Source organism: Heteronotia binoei, chromosome 1 (assembly GCF_032191835.1).
Source record: "Heteronotia binoei isolate CCM8104 ecotype False Entrance Well chromosome 1, APGP_CSIRO_Hbin_v1, whole genome shotgun sequence".
NCBI lineage: Eukaryota > Metazoa > Chordata > Lepidosauria > Squamata > Gekkonidae > Heteronotia > Heteronotia binoei.
In genome coordinates this window covers 212,917,793-212,935,690 of record NC_083223.1, presented here as the reverse complement: position 1 = coordinate 212,935,690, position 17,898 = coordinate 212,917,793, and the positions used below count along the sequence as shown (strand labels likewise).

At 39.6% G+C, this 17,898-nt stretch overlaps 1 protein-coding gene across 3 annotated transcripts in view; it reads right to left on the bottom strand.

Moving 5' to 3' along the window:
- Nucleotides 1–17,898, bottom strand: part of MTA3 (metastasis associated 1 family member 3) — a 186,858-nt gene that overhangs the window by 106,558 nt on the left and 62,402 nt on the right. For all 3 annotated transcript variants that reach the window (XM_060247482.1, XM_060247483.1, XM_060247484.1), the window contains exons 6-7: nucleotides 17,151–17,268; nucleotides 8,471–8,573 (exon numbers count right to left, since the gene is read on the bottom strand). In XM_060247482.1, the coding sequence (XP_060103465.1) occupies nucleotides 8,471–8,573; nucleotides 17,151–17,268 (221 nt within the window). The remainder of the gene's footprint in view (nucleotides 1–8,470; nucleotides 8,574–17,150; nucleotides 17,269–17,898) is intronic.

The following is a 17,898-nucleotide window of genomic DNA, read 5'->3' as shown; positions in this document are numbered from 1 at the left end:
GCATGAGTATTCCTGAATTATTTCCCACTTCTCTGCTTACAGCCATATCCTGCCATTTCTCCAAGGAGTTTGGCATAGCATAAGTGCCCCCCCCCCCCCGCTCAATTTTATCCTCCGAACAGAGGTCTGGCTGAAAGACAGTGGCTTACCAACATCGTGCACTAAGTTTTGTTACTGCAAATTTGAATGCCATCGCTTCCCCGACTTATTCAACAGAAGGTGGACAAATGGCATTACAGTTCCTGCCTGAGCCCTTCACACTTCTTCAATAAGAGAGTCACTGAATTTTTAATGCATACTAGCAGCACCATGACCAGCTCTTGGGATCACTATAATGACCAGGGAGCCTCTCCCAATCTCAGCAGCTCTGCTTAAGAGAATGGGAAATATTACATCTGTACAGGACTTGTCAGATCATTACATTGAATAAAAGGCAACCCCTCCCCACAAACTATTAATACACAAAGTAAAATCTCTGCTTGTCTTCATATGATTCATTGTGCAAAAAGGAATAAATAAACACTACTGATTTTCTTATTCCGCACTGCATGTGTAAGAAAATAGTACAGTTCTAACTAGAGAAAAGCAAAGCACATATTTGATGCCTTATTTATTAATTTATAAGGTAAGAGTTCCTGTGCTACCAAAAGCAACCATATATTTATTTCAATTCCTTCTCAGAAAATGGAAAGAAAAAAATCACAGGCAATGAAAAATCTCATTTTTAAATAACAAACTACAAAATAAAAACAATATCATGAAGGCAATTCTGCAAATTAGATCAAACAGACCCTCCATTTAGTGTGGCTGCTGTAAATCAACATTTTAAAAAGTGAACAAGGAAGGCTTTATTTGCAATGGAAGAAAAACTAAGCATGGTCTTTTCCAATTAGAGCAAATACAGAAACAGCAACTATTAAGGCAGACAGTGCTTAATAGCCAACAAAACATGGGAAAAGCACACATTGGTAGTCTGACAGGAAATAAGCTGGAAATAACAAATTAGCTGAGCACATTTCACACAATTGGATAAAAAAATGTGATAATTAAATGATCAGTTCTCTTAGCAGAGAAGTTAAGTAAATTAGGGGCGTCAAATGTGTGGTCTGTGGGTCAGATCTGACCCATGCATGGCTCAAATCTGGCTCCCAAGCAACTTCCATCTCCTGCTTCCTTTTCCAGGGTTGCTGCTGCAACCATACCGTGGCTTACTTTTCCCCCAGCTCCTTAAATGGCTCTTTGCTTCCTGCACAACTCAATGTTGTGGTTTCTAATGTCAGACATATGTCCATTTATCCTTTGAATCCTCCTGAACTGAATCCTCCTGGATAGAACTTAGACCTAGGTTTCCTGCCTCATTACTAATGCTGGCATCCCACACCTACTATCCCTCTGTATATCACACCTAAACCAATCAAGCCTGCTATTGTCATTCACCTGCTATTGCCATTCAACATCTGCATTTGACCCCTCTGAACTAAATGGCTAGCACCCTCTCCAACTTTCACTCTTGTCAAATGATTTGTCATAAAGGGTTAAAGTTTCTCAGGTTGTTCTGAAAGGCTGCATTTTCTGTCTCACAGACCCTTATCTCATTTCCCTCCTTCCTGTGTCTTCCCTCTCCCCCTTTCCCTCTCTTGATTCCCATGGCAATACACCTGTTGTTTAGCCTTGTACTGCAGCAGTAACAACTATGTATCTAAAGTTGCAACCTTGGGTGGAAAGTGCTACTCAAAGAATGCTTGAGAAAATAAGTTGATGTATTTCATATATGCTGGGAAAGGGGGGGCGATTGCTTAGTAGTTTACCCTATATTACCGAGAGATTTCCTGGGTCATGTCAGATCTGACTCAGACAGGATGTCTGTACCTATTAACCTGGATCTCACAATAAAAGGAACTTTATAAAGAATAAAAGACTTTTTATTTGGGGGAGCCAGGGAGGATTGACAACTCTCTCTCACTGTGGGGGTGTCACGTTGTAGGAGCATCAGGGAAAGCAATAATAAACTATACAGAAGCTTCTGTTTCTGTTAGCTGTGTCAAAAAAGTAATGTAAGACTCACTCTTGAATGATAATGGAAGTACTAATACTTTTGAAACAGAAATTGGATTTCTATACCCATTGTCCTCTAAGTGTATGTAGACATCTCTAAAAAAGAACAGAAGATGGATCTTAAACACAATGAGCAGATCCATGTGAGCTGAACACACCTTTCCTACCATTCCTTTTCCACTGACTGTGCTTTGTGAAAAACAGCTTCAGGGGGCCTGTGGACTCTTGAACACATGATCATGTGCAACATGGGGGTCTGAAATGGGAGGGGAGAGGCCTTTAATTAACATGGAAGGACTGATATCGTGTGACCAATACATCTAATATATACTGAAGGCCTCTAAAACAAGAAAACATCAAATATGATTAGCACCAGACTGTTTTAATTGTTCTTAATTGTTTTAACTGTTTAATTTGTTTTGCTTAACTATGTAATTGTTCAATTGTTATGATTCTACTGGTTGTGAGCTGCCCTGAGCCTGCTTCGGCAGGGAGGGTGGGATATAAATCCAATAAACCTTAAACCTTAACATAAGAATAATTCCTCTTTCCTAGATGTGCTATGACCACAACTCAGTGGTAGAGCATCCACTTGGCCTGAAGAAAGTCCAAGGTCTAATTTCTACAATCTCCAGGTAAAAGGATTGGTAATAAGTGCTATGAAAGACCTCTATCTAAGATCCTGAAGAGCTGCTGCTGGTCTGATTAGACAGTATTGACTTTGATGGACAAAGGGTCTGATTCAGTATGAGACAGCTTTATGTGTGAGGAATTAAACAAGCACTGCAAAGCCACCAAAAATGTAGAACTAGAAACCTGCCTAGATTGCTTTGAGATCAGATGGGTAGCAATCCAGGAGAGGGCCTTCACAGTCATGAATGAAGTAGTTTACCTGAATTCATTCCAAGACTTAGAGACAGGAAGAGAATGTTTTTTGTTTTTTTTTAAACACAGAGCTTTTGGAAGTTACACATAAATCTTCCAACAGAGGATGTGCAAGTCGTGCCTGCTGAATGGTACACAAATAGGGAACTAGCATATTTCATTTGCTGCATGATGTGTGAGTTTTAGAAACATTACCTCTCAGGAGTAAAGTGTTCAAGTTCCCTATTTACATATTATACAGGAATCCAATTATGGGGTGGATCCAATAATCACCTTCAGCTAAGATTGATCCAATGACTGCCTTTTGCTAAGTTTTCCTCTGATGGAAACAGGCTTCCTCAGACACAAAAAGGTTCCCTCTGTTGAAAGAAGACTTTCTCCATCAGAGAAAAACTTACTAGTAAACTGACAAGAATCTAACTGTATGAAAAGTAAACAAGATACAGTAATAAAGATAAGCTCTGCCTCACCTATTAAGACATTTTTATATTTCACAATGCACTGATCCTAAACTAAGATGTATCAAAAGCTAATTCAAATATGATTCACATCAAATCTTCTATTTATATATAACTGTAATTTCCAGGTGCACCTAAAAATAAAAGCTTTTTTTCCCCCTGAATAGAAAAGAATAATCAGAATTGCTGATTTGTCACACAGAAGTAGGCCTTGTACAGGTGGAAAACTTTGCTATCAAACATAAATTAAACAGTGAAAGCATTTCCCAGCATGGTGATAAATTAATGAAAAGCACTCTGTGAGACTCCCATTGAGAAGTGTTCAGAAACCTAATTTGGTATAGAATGCTGTACCCAGGATGCTGAGTGGAGTGGGTCATAGAAATCACTCCAGTCAGCCTCTGTACAGTGGCTTCCAATTTGTTTCTGGGCACAAGTCAAGGTGCTGGCATTGACCTTCAATACTATACATGTTTGGGACCAATATACCTGAAGGACCACCTAATCTCTTATGAGCCTGCCCAACCACAACAGCTCCTCTTCAGAGTCCCTTCTTCAGATGCCCCTGCTTTGAGATCAGGTAACTATCCAGGACAGGGCCTTCTCAGTCACAGTACCAAAGCTCTGGAACTATCTCCCCAGGGAAATTCATCTGCTCCCTTCTACTGCTGTCTTCCATGAGCAGGTGAAGACTTTTTAAAATTTCATTTGGCATTTCTTCAATGATCCTTCCAATGATTTTATGTTTTGTATGTATTTTCACTCTGTTTTTTAACTCTTTCAAAATTGTTTTAATAATGTATGTTTGGGAAGGGGATTGATTTTAAGGGTTTTACATAGTAACTTTTATTTTGTATGGTTTAAATCGTTAGCTGCCTTGGTGGCCCTTTGTAAAGGCAAAAAGGTGAAATATACATTTTGTAAATAATGACAATAATATCATAAGAACATAAGAGAAGCCATGTTGGATCAGGCCAATGGCCCATCCAGTCCAACGCTCTGTGTCACACAGTGGCCAAATATATATATACACACACACACACACACATATATACACACTGTGGCTAATAGCCACTGATGGACCTCTGCTCCATATTTTTATCTAACCCCCTCTTGAAGCTGTCCATGCTTGTAGCCGCCACCACCTCCTGTGGCAGTGAATTCCACATGTTAATCACCCTTTGGGTGAAGAAGTACTTCCTTTTATCCGTTTTAACCTGACTGCTCAGCAATTTCATTGAATGCCCACGAGTTCTTGTATTGTGAGAAAGGGAGAAAAGTACTTCTTTCTCTACTTTCTCCATCCCATGCATTATCTTGTAAACCTTTATCATGTAACCCGCAGTTGATGTTTCTCCAAACTAAAGAGCCCCAAGCGTTTTAACCTTTCTTCATAGGAAAAGTGTTCTAACCCTTTAATCATTCTAGTTGCCCTTTTCTGGACTCAACCTCAACAACAACAACAAAATGTTAAAGATCCAGCAGCCCTGGTAGGAAAAGATGCCTGCAAGAGACACCAAATTGTATCAGAGGACCCCTGAGAATTTCTTCAGTTAATCATCCAGTAAGCAGTGGGGTATGTGATGATAATATCAACGAACTCTAGACACAAGATATTCAATTCAGAGACAGAAGGCAATGTTGAAGTAAAAAAGGTAGAAGAGGAGAATTCAAATTAACATATACTGAAAAAGTAGTTGAGATCACCCTTTTACTCCGTATCCATAGTGAAATAATTAACTACTCCATCTAACTACTAATACTGAAGAACACTTATCATTTACAAATATCACCTAACAGAAATGAATATTTACTACTTGGCCTTGCATTCAGCCTGTTGGAGACCCTATTTTTTTTCCCACATGAACCATAATATTGAAGCGTTGAGGGAATTACATTAGGATGGTAAACTGAAGCTAGAAAGAGGAGGACTCTTAAACTGCAGTTAGGAGAGTTAATTTCTGGAATCTTACTTTGGGGTGTAATATACTCTCTGACCTTTGTTTCTTCAAACTAACCCATGCGTCCTTCCCTCTCTTACATCTTCCTTACAAACAGCATTATCAAGTGGTTTGCTCTCTTCAGTCATCTACAACACAGTACATTCTTTCTGCATCATAGCATGACCTTGATAACCTTCCTGAGTGGCAATAATTAAAGCAGACTGTAGTAGTTTATCAGCAAAGTTACTCACCCACTCATAAACCACAGAATATAATCTGCCCTAGTGTTCAGTTTTTAGCTGCTATCAAAACACTCAGCCATGAACAGAGCTTTCTCTGACATCTTAGTGGAACCTGGCACCGTTGCCCCTCTGTGTTGCTGCCCATGTTGCATCCAAAGCTATCCTTAACATCCAAAGCTAACTTATAGACAGCCATTCTTCAGTCAATATCAGAGATAGCCAACTAGTGCCTCCAAAGACCAATTTTACCTGGTCCCTAGTGGATTTCTGTCCAGGATGCAACACTGAATGGTTTCACTGAAGACATCCTCATTCCCCCATGAAACAAATCTTTTACTAAAGCCTATGGAAGATATCTGCTGTAAGAAAAACAAAAATATTGCTCAAGAGATAGTTTTAAAGTGATAGTCTGCACTTTAAAGTTACATCTTTCTTTGGGATTCTGTGTGTAATGCTCTGGCTATATTTGAGCACATGTGCTTTACAACTGGGAAGCCTATACTGCTAAATGGAACTGTCTTTATTAAGGAGTCTGATAGGAGAATCAGGTTTTGGAGTAAATTATACCTGGAGGCTACTGTGATCACTAAGAGTACAGCAACTGTTTTTTTGTTTGTTTGTTTTGCCATCAAGTCACAGCTGACTTACTTATATCCTGTGAGGTTTTTAAGGCAAGAAATTAACAGAGATGGTTTGCCATTGCTTGTCTCTGCAATGCAACCCTGGTATTCCTTTATGATCTGCCATCTAAATACTGACTAGGCCCAGGCCCTGACCTGGATAGCCCAGCAAGCCCAATCTCCTCAAATCTCAGAAACTAAGCAGGGTTGAAACTGGCAAGTACTTGGATGGAGGACCTCCTTGGAATACCAGAGCTGGAGTCAAGGGCAGGCTTTATTCAGCCACCTTTCTGAATATCTTCTATGCTCCCAGTAGGGTTCAGCCACCAGAGATTGCCATGACTTCCAGGTGTATACACACACACACACACACACAGTACAAAAAAACCCAACAGAGACCCTGACTAGGGCTGAGCCTGCTTATCTTGTGAGATCTGATGAGATCGGGCTAGCCTGTGCTATCCAGGTCAGGGCTGAAGCTGGCTATCACTCCTTTAGCATGAATCTGAAGGGTCAGAGACAATATTTGAAGGCATCTGCATTCAGTTTAGCTTCCTTTAAAAGGAATTGCAAGTCACTGTGCCCACATGGGTTCTACTAACTTGGCCATTATTTATTTTGTTTATTTGATTTTTAGAAAGCTGCTTATTGATTTGTTTCCTGGGGGAAAGAGTGTACATTTAATGAAATCATTCCATGCGGCAAGCTAGAGAGACATTTTCTTAATATTAGTGAGCATGTTCTTCAGGACTTACCTCATACTTCCTCAGAGTATTTCATTGTTATATAAGCATACTCTGTGCAACCTTGATAGTACGAAAGTGCATTTCTGCATTCAAAAATGGAATTGTGTCCAGAACAGTTGGCAGATGAATGAATGTTTAAATATAAAGCACTTGAAATAAGACGATGAAAAAGAGTTTTTAATAATAGTTCATTTTGGGAAAATAAACCCTGTTATCATCAAGGATATTGCATACCGCTTGCATGATAATGTGGTGATTTTGTAGCAGAATGAACCAAAGAGCAGCCCAGCTAGATTAGTCCAGTGATTGGCATTCTGTTTCACAAAGTGGCTGACTAGATGTCCCTGGAAAGTCTGCAGTCCAGGCATGCCCTGTTGTTGGCCCTCCTGAGGAACTGGTTGGTCACTGTGTGAGACAGGATGTACCATTTGTCTGAACCAGCAGGGCTCTTCTTATGTTTTTATGGAAATCAAGATCTTAGTGTTGCCCTTCCCCTAGCAACTGGTTTTCAAGGGTATTCTTTCTCTGAAAATGAATTATTACTATTTAAAGCCTATTCTAATATTTAATTAGAAGCTGTCATTTACCTTAAATAGCACTGCCTTTTACTGAGTCAAACCACTGGTCCTTGTTGCCTGTATCACCTACTGTACACAATACTGGGTCCCATGACTGCCTAGTCCTGCATAAGCTCTGCCACTGAACTATGATTCCTTCACTTCAGAACCAAAAACAGGGAAAGGTTGGTACTCTCCCACAATGTTTGCCAGCTTCGTATCCTGCTGAGACAGAATTTATTTTAAATATCATACTCTTAATTGTTTTTTACTGAACTGATGGAGAAAAGGCGATTTATGAAAACAAGAGAAAATTACTTAAGATATATTTAAATAATGAAGAAGGTTGGTAATACAATCCTAAGCATATATATTCAGAAGTCAATTTCATTATGTTCAGTGAGATTTGTTCCCTTGGAAGTGTGCTTAAGATTGCAGCTTTTGATTTAATGGACCATAACTGCAGCAGAGCTAACAGAACTAATCCAGTTTCTCTACCCCATTGTAGTTCCCAACTCCACCCAAAAAATGGTTCTTGGGAGTTATGGAATCCTAAGGAGCATGTTGGGGGGGCATAACATGAGGGCCTTCAATGGAAAGGAGCAGTCAAAGAAACACTTGCCAACTGGACTTATGGAAGTGCCTTTATACGGTGAAGAATGGGGGATTAGCTTTGACCCATTTCCGGGTTGGAAGCCATTGCCAAGCTCTTACTCAGCCTGCTTTAAAAATAAATATTTTTATCCCCTATAACATCATAATTTAAAGATACCTGTCGAAGAAATATTTTTGATCTAATGCAAAATGTCTGAGGACTGCCTAACCAAAGTTAAGCATATTTAAGCCCTGCTGATTTCAGTGGAAGTATTAACACCAGTTTAACTCATTGAAATAAAATAGGAGTTAAAATGTTCTGGATTATGTATTATCATGACAGTGTTAATCATAAGAATATTACCCTTACCGTGCTACTACTAAAAACTGGTCAATCTGATGATCAGTGAGATGGGTATCAGGATCCCACACTTTTACTTCAAGCTTTGCCTGTTCCCGGTCATCTGTTTGTTCTGTCAGAAAAGTAGATTAGATAAAACACTATTAATTGCAATAGTGCTCTTTCCACATGCTGTATTATGTTTAAATTGAATACGTATTAAATATACAAGGGACAATTCAATTACCCCATTAAAGTTTGCTATGTGATAAGAAAGTAATCTATGCAAATACTATGACAAATTATGGAACAATAATAGCTTACCATCTAGAACCAGAACTAAAAATAATTTCCCTACTTTTAAATTGTTGAAATTTAGAGATGACTGAGGCTGCTTAGTTTTTTATATTAGTTTATGGTAAGTAAAATTTCTGTCCAGGCTCAGCTAGACTTCTGAATTACTGACCTATCTTTTATCAGTGCAATCCTAAACTGAGTTACACCATTCTAAATCTACTGAATTCAACACACTCAGAACAGTGTTCCTCTGTATAAGATTGCACTGTAAATTCCTCAAGATCACTGAAAAGTAAAAACACACCCCTCAACATTGATCTCTATTTATAGCTATGCATATTTGTGAACTTACACATAAATTGCAATTCCATTTTTTTCCTTCTGCCACTAGGGTTGCCAATCTCCAGGTGGGGGCAGGGAATCCTCTGGTTTGGAGGCCCTCCCCCCGCTTCAGGGTCATCAGAAAGTGGGGGGGGGAGGAGGACGGAAATGTCTGGTAGGCACTCCACTATTCCCTATGGACACTGATTCCCATAGGGTATAATGGAAAATTGATCCGTGTGTATCTGGGGCTCTGGGTGAGCTGTTTTATGAGGGAGAGGCACCAAATTCGCAGTATAGTATCCAGTGCCTCTCCTCAAAATTCCCTCCAAGTTTCAAAAAGATTGGACCAGGGGGACCAAGTCTATGAGCCCCTAAAGGCACCAGAAGGTGCCCCTTTCCTTCATGATTTCCAATGGAGGGAAGGCATTTAAAAGGTGTGTGGTCCCTTTAAATGTGATGGCCAGAACTCCCTTTGGAGTTCAATTATGCTTGTCACAACCTTGCTCCTGGCTCCACCCCCAATGTCCCCAGATATTTCTTGAATTGGACTTGGCAATCCTATCTGGCACAGGCATATAAAACAGGCTGCTCTGTATTAGTTGTGCATTTGGGTATACCCAAACAAGATATACCCAAAATTATTGTTTCAGGTCAACTCAGGAATACCCAAAATAACCCCAAAACCACTCCTGAAATTGTGGGAATAATTAAAATTTATTTTCTAGAATTTCAGGAGTGCTTCAGAGTTTGGGAGAGGCACAGGAACAAGAAAGGAAAGAGGGAAGACTGGCCCAAAAAACAATTAAACAGCTGGCCTCTACTCATGAGACCTTTTTAAAAGGGAAAGGAATAAACGGGATCTGGACTTTCTAAACATGCATTGTTCCCTCTGGAGGCTTCTCCCTGAGGCAGGCATCAGAGGTTGTAGAGCCTGACCCTAGAGCCTTAAAATGGTGGGTGGACTGGTGGGCTCCTGTGAGGCTTAAGTGTCATGGCAGCCATTTCCTCCTCCCACCACAAGAAAGAAAAAGGCATCTCCCCCCCACAAAAGGTGGTAGATGCTTAACAACTTAATGCTGGGAAATCACATGCTGCTATAATGTCATATCAATGTTATGCTATTGAAATGCTGGTTTTTAAAAAGCCCCCCCCCCCCATGGTGGCAGGAAGAAATGGCTGCTGGAGCAACCAAGCCTTGCCAGTAATACAGGAAAATTCCCCACTCCAGAGGGGGGTGATGCTGAAATGCTAAAGCTTCCTTTCTTTCCCTCCCTCCTCATTACTACTGCCTCTGACAAGGAACTGTGTGTTTGGGTGTGTGTGACAAAAAATAAAAGTCCTTAATTTTCAAGGCCTGAAAAAATACCTGAACTGATACCAATGCTCTTAAAAACCATAATAACAAAAACAGTGCTCTATTCAAAATCTGGATCTAAAATTAAACTTTGTATTAATCTTAGATCCAGGGTGTGGGTACAGCACTATTTCTGAAGGGCCAGCAGTTTTACAACTTTTTGTGTTACCAATTTTATTTCCTCTGCATTTCAGCAGCTCCTGGTGGCTTTTAATAGATCTTTACCTTATTTCAACCTTGCAGTATTTATTAGACTGAGAACAAAGAACAGAAGAATTTTGTTTGTCTATCTCACAGCAAGGAGAATCAGATACATGGTTCTAAAGCAGCTGCACTTTTTTTACAGTCTAAAATTTGCAGTGGGGAATTTGCAGTGTGCAACACTATAGGGCTTTCTACATTATGAAGAAATCTGGGCTATCCTCTTCCTCTTGCATGCAGGCCAGTTAGAGATTCCTGCTTTCATGGACATACAGCACTTGCTGTTATATCCAGATTGCAAAGATCTAGATTTCTGGTATAGAAAGCAAATTAAAACTATAGTTGGCTGGTCCAGATAAACCAAGATCTCAAAAGCAATATTTTCTAAGATTTCTTATCTAATTTAAGAAATGGATTACAAGTAAATACATAGGATGCTAACATTTTTGAAAGCATGCACTATTTATTTTTTACGGAAAGACAATTTTTTCCAGAGCTTTGAAGGTGACATCAAGGCACGAACCGCAAAAATGTGGTTCAATTTGGGGTTCATGATGATCCACAAACTGAACCACGCATTTACAAACCAAACTAGTTTGTTCAGTTCATGGCCCTGCAAACCTTACTGAAAGTAACCACAGTCCCTTTTCCCTTTAAATGAAGTTTGCAAAAAGGCCTAAAAAGAGCTGTTTCAGGCTGCCTTCTGCAGCCCCCTTAAACTTAAAAAGGACTGCAGAAGTCAGTGCAAAATAGCTGATCTATAGGAAACACCTCCCCACTGCTCAGCTGTTTGAGGCTTTGAGGGAAACAGAAAGCAGGGGTCAAGAGTCCCTTTAAACTCCAGCTTTCTGCCCCAGGCATGAACCAAGAACAGCATGAACCTGTTCTGAAAGTTTGTGAAAGTCCATGGCAGCAGACCCATCATGAACTTCTGTTCAGGAACCATACACAGGGTAAAACTGACATGAATTTTGCTTTGTGGTTTGGTTTGCGGCCATCCCTCTTCTGTCAGATTGAGTCTGTTTACTCCATTCCTAACTCCCATACTTCCTTCTTCCTCAAAAAGTCTCTCCATAAAGACTGCTTCCCTATTTATTGATTTGTACAGGAAAGTATCCAGAGAGTGACCTAGTTCCCATCCACAAAGTCATTTTCACTATGTATGTGGGGGAGGTGGGGGAGGGAGGATAGGACCTAATAGGCTAGTGTCAGTAAATCATCAACGCAACCTGCAGGCATTTTTGCGAGTGCCAAAGGCAATTCTTTCTGTCTGCTATGTTCTCTAATCAAATAGATTTTGTAAGTTTTAAAAGAGCTACAAGAATATTTCATAACAATACCACAAAAAGGCAATGTACTGCAGGCAATGAAAGTCTATTATAATCCTTTCAGATCTCTGAACAACTATCTGTGCATACAACCTATGACCATTAAACTGTTTTCAAATTGTGCTTCTGCACCAGTCATAACAATCCTTTAGAAAAACTTAGAAGACAGAATTCAATACAAATGCTTTCTTCTTAATCATTCAACTTATAAATTGCTTTCAACAGGAATCTTTAAAACCTTTCCTTAACTGTACCTTCATCAGACTTGGAATAAAAATTAGCCCCTGATGTGCAGTTCATTAATCTATATCTTCATCTCTGTGGCTAGACTGCTTGTCTCCCATCTTTATCTCTACTAATTTCTGTTGTAGAAAAGCATCCAAAAAGCAATCTTAATCATTGGTGTCTCTCAGCTGTATGGCTTAAAACAGGAGATGATACACAAGGTCTCCAACCTTCACTTTGAGTTGATGAATAATTCACCTAATAATAGAAGTTCCAACTTCTCCTTAGAATTATCACTTTAAAAAAATTAATTGTTTCATTAATATTTTCGACATTGCTCACTTCTTTCTATGGCATGTCCAAGTGATTGCTTGCTTAAGGCAGGTAACAATAGTTCCAATTACTAAGATAAATCACAAAGAAGGCGTAAGCCTTTGGGCCAAATCTGGATATTATTTATTTAGTTATATTTATTAACATTTACATCCCACTTCCCCCCCCCTTAAATAGAGCCTTAAGACATACATCAACTGGCCTCCAATGTTTCTTTCCAAATGTTAATAGTAAACATTACTAAGCATTTCACTTATTTGAGATTTGAGAAATATACACTTTAAATCTTTTTAAAAGATTTTGTGTATTTTATTTGTTTATAATATGCTGCTTAACTGATGAAATGCAAAACAGTGTTAAACCCACATAAAAATGCACATAGATATAAATTACCCTCGGGCTCCCTTTCCTTCCCGCTTAGATTTTATTACTTACTGGTCTGATTCCCCTTCCACTACTACTACTAAATCCCCTTTAGAGGGCATTTAAATGCAAATAGGTAGCCTACCATTCTTGGTCTAACAAAGTGCAGCTTCAGCAACAGGCATATTCCTATGCATATGCAATAGCTAAGACTGAGACAATCATAGAGTCAAGTGCTGTAACAGTGTTCTCAGGTGTCAGTGTATAAATTATGTTTTGTTCTTCAATGGCTACCCACACATGACTTGTGAAATTGTCCATCCTTATTAAGAAGCAAAAGCTTCCAAGGTTCACAATACTAGACCAGGCAGCTCTTGTGTTCAGTCCATTATAGCTATATGTGAAGGCAGAACAGGAAAACAAAGTGATGTATCCTAGTAACAGAAACAAGTGCAGAAAAACATAGAATATAAGGAAGGTAGGTTCACACACATGCACTTTCTCTCTCAGCCTTGAGTACACAATCATGTTCATTATATGTAATATCGCTACCATCTCACTGAGCTCAATATGGCTTTTTTTTTTTTTTTGCTAAATCATTAATTGTTCAGTCTCAGGTGTCCACAAACACAGATATCTGGCTTTTTTTTGGGGGGGGGGGAGCCCTTGTCACCTCATGCTTACTCTTCAAACCAGGACAGAATTAATTCTGCTATCTGTATTTTTATGCAACCTTTTTTAGAAATAAGTACCACTTATACTAATTTCAGAAGGAACTGGACTGGAAGCAAATAAATACCAGAATACTTGTGGCAGGTTGCATAGGTCTTCCTGAATCATTTTGCTCAGGAGGCATCTTTCCACAACGCATTTTCTCTTTGATTTTTTGTAAGAGGTCAGGCTTACAGTACCCTCTGCTCTAACATGGTAATATTCATGTTCAAATATGTTTTTACATTGAGAGTATGCCCAAATAATCATGTTAAATTCTGGATACAACCAATCCAACCGTATGGATTACTCTGCAAGCATAGATAGCATGGCCAATGGCTGGGGCTGATGGGAGTTGTAGGCAAAAAACATCTGGAGAGCTACCGTTGGCCACCCCTGCTATACTGTATGATTATTTCCCCCCTCTTTCTTTACTCTGCAATCTGCCTTGAGTCTCAGTGAGAAAGGTGGGTTATATGAAAGCTATATTAAAAAATAAATTCAAAGATGCAACTCCCACCCAAAATCAAGCAATTCTAAGAAGACAATAAATGAATCTTCTACGGTGCCACTGTAAGCAGAGTTACACCTTTCTAAATCAACTGAAGTCCTACAAGTCAAGTCTTCTGCCAAGCATTTGTTAATTAAGATCGAAGATTACAACAGAAATTGAATGATCTGGACCACCTCAAAATACAAGCACGACCCCAAGATCTTTCTTTTTCTCTAAGGAACATCTGGTAGTAACAGCCGATGACAAAATTAGATACATCATTTAAAGATTGTCACAGCACCTGAAATTGTTTTATGTTTTTAATGTACTAGGAGTATATTGGCTTAACTGATTTTTATGTTATGTTTTATGAATATGTAAGCAGCCCTGAGCCTGCTTTGGCAAGGAGGGCAAGATATAAGCCAAATAAATAAATGATGCTTAGCAGGGCACAACTCTCCTTAGGATGGCACTGCTAAGGATCCAAGACTACACAGGACTCTTATTAGCTTCATACAGTCAATAAAAGTGAAACAAAAGTTCGAAAGGCAAGTATAACAAACAAATTAAAGTGTCTAGCAGAGACATGAGCTGGATAAAGAAACTAGAAATAGGCATCTATATAATTCCCCTATGGTGGTGGGCCAAGTGGAGCTCTACCATTGACTTCTGGATGCATTCCATGCACTCAACAAATAATTGGCCCATCATGGTCACTCAGAGTCTCTGGCTGCTTCTGTCAGTAAAGGGAGTTAAGAACATAAGAGAAGCCATGTTGGATCAGGCCAACGGCTCATCCAGGCCAACACTCTGCGTCACACAGTGGCAAAAAAAATTATATATACACACACACTGTGGCTAATAGCCACAGATGGACCTGTGCTACATATTTTTATCTAAACCCCTCTTGAAGGTGGCTATACTTGTGGCCGCCACCACCTCCTGTGGCAGTGAATTCCACATGTTAATCACCCTTTGGGTGAAGAAGTACTTCCTTTTATCCGTTTTAACCTGTCTGCTCAGCAATTTCATCGAATGCCCACGAGTTCTCTTTGGGGATGGGGAGACAGATCTGTTGTTTGCAGTTCAGTTGTGATTCCAGGAGCTCTTCAGGCTCCACCTGAAGGCTGGCTACCCTAGGCTTGGCAGGACCCCCTGGGTGACTTGATGCCACCTGGCTGGAATGATTTAACTAGGCCTGGCTGCTTGCTCCTGTTCAGTAGCAGCCCCCTAGGAAAGCCAGTGTGACTGAGCAGTTGCCAACTCCAGATTGGAAAATTCCTGGAGATCTGAGGGGTGGAACCTGGGCAGTGTGCGATTTTAGGAGGGATGGAACCTCAGACAGGTACAATGCCATAGACTCCACCTTCCAAACCAGTCATTTCCTCCTGAGGACCCACTGTTGCCAATCTCCAGGATCACTCAGAATTACAACTGCTCTACAGATAGCAGAGATCAGTTCCTCTTGAGGTGGGGGGGAGTGAATGCCTTCACTTGGGTAGGTGGGAAGACAGCAATGGTGGCCGGTACCCGCCCAGAGCATCTTTCTAGAGTCTGTAATATTTCTCTTCACTTATTCCTAGTAAGTTAATATGTTTTAATCTGTTAATACAGGAATAAGCGAAAGTAAACTAAGGCTACGAGTATGAGACTGGAGAGAAGAATATATGAAGGAACTATGTGAAGCTTGGATCAGTCAATTGAAAGGTCACAGAAATGCTGCAAGCTCTGTCCCACCCCCCACCATTCTGGACCCACTTGGCTATGACAACTTATGAGGCACCCAACCAGAACAGAAGCTTGAATTTCTTCTCTAGAACAGCAGCCATCATTAAGTTACAGTAAATTGAACAAACCTTCCAATAATTTTTATAAACTTCATAGCTCATGAGCATTTTAATGGTTACATCTCCACAGATGTACTATAAGAGACATTAAAAATACTTTTGTACAATTTTTTAACTTGGTTACCTGGAGACAATTCTTAGTCATCACAACTGACTAGCAGGTGGTGGTTGCAGCCTATATAGAGCAGTGGTTTGTTTTTAATCAATAGTCTCATTCCTTTGCCTTGACACCCCAAAAAGAAGCAAAAGGGGACAATGAAATGGACATGAAACACATCCTCCCTTACACTTTTAAAAATGCCTCATGTAAAACAACTGCGCAAACATCTTATGAAAATGTTTTTATCACCAATGAAAGCCTTCATATTCTCTTGGAATATTCTGACCTTGTGTTTTAAAAAAAAAAACACATAACAGAGAACAATGGGTCTCACCCTATCGATCATATTAGATGTTATCATGAAATAAAATTTTATGGTATTTTAAAGCCCTAGTAAATCAGAGAGACAAACAAGCAGTTATTCTCTCAATGTTCCAGGACTGGCAACTGTTTTATAGCAATCCTCCCATCAAAGAGAGAGGATATTGTTGATTTTTTTTTAATTTTAAAAAGAGCATTTGCTGTACTTTTTTATAACAACCAAATATGTAGCAGCTCCCAAATAATATTACAAGTGATCTAAAATATGGAAGACCATCTAAGTACCACCCGCCTTAATGAGATTCAAGCCTCTCATCCCTTCATCCAATTCTGCATTGCCATTTCCAGAAACAAAAGGCAAATGGTTTCCAGGCCCACCTTTTTGCCAGAACTCACTACTGTCTGATGCAAGCAATATCTAAGTTTTAAATGACACCTAATCATAGGGTACATTCTCAGATGGTGCAATGGCTGACACAGCTTCCAAAACAAACCTTGCTGTACACTTAAGAACATACAAGAGGATTCTGGGGAATTCCATTGTGAGCTCTTAGCTAGAACTGGACAGCATATGGTCCCAAGAATGGCAGCTGAATCTTGATTGGTTCCATAATGATCAGATGAAGCTTATCTCCACTCCACTGACAGATACCAAAAATCAAGCAAATGAGCTTTGTGATACATCTGTCTGACATATTAGAGCATTCACATGATAATCACAGTTCATATATAGGTGTAAAACTGTTTTCAGCAGAGAATACCAGAATAGACCACTCAAACCAGCAATTCAGCTTATAACTATAAAATATTTACCTTCTGTAAGCATATCTGGTACATCTGCTTGATACCTGGGTCCTACTCGGATTTCTCCTTTGTCAGCTAGGAGCGTTTTCAGAGAAGGATCATATACCAATGAATAGAAGAATGTATCCTAAAATAAGCAAAAAAAAATATGTTCTTCCAAACTAGATTAGACTTTTCTACATTCTAACAAACATACAGAAAAATTAATGTCAGTTCTGGAGAGAATTTCCTTTCCTTGTCTGTAATGTGCATGCACATGAAAGCTTACATTCTGAATAAAAGTGTGTTGGTCTTAAAGGCGCTACTTGACTCCTGCTTTGTTTCACTTTTCCATAAGCACTAGATTAGTAGTTTCAGGATGCGGCTGGATACCAGCCCATAAATGAGGCTTAGGTCTCTTCCATGGCACATGGTGGCATGTATCCTATCATTCTGCTCAACAGAGTATAAAAGATAGTAGGTAGGTTGCTTAGAGGCTGGATACAGGGATCATATAAGCCCTGTACTGGAATTAAAGTACTGGTGCTTATCTTATCTGGATTGGGATGGTTTTTTATTGCTGGTTTCACTGGCCTGTCTCAAAATGGCTTGACCCTGTACTACCTGCCTGACCTTGTCTCACACTGTCCTTTTTACCAGTTCAGATAATCTCAATCCTTCTTCTCTGCACCTATCTCCACAAACAAAAAGTAGCTAGCAGCCAGAGATGGCTTTCTTGGTGGTGGTGCCCTGTTGTTGGAACACTCTCTCCTTTGTA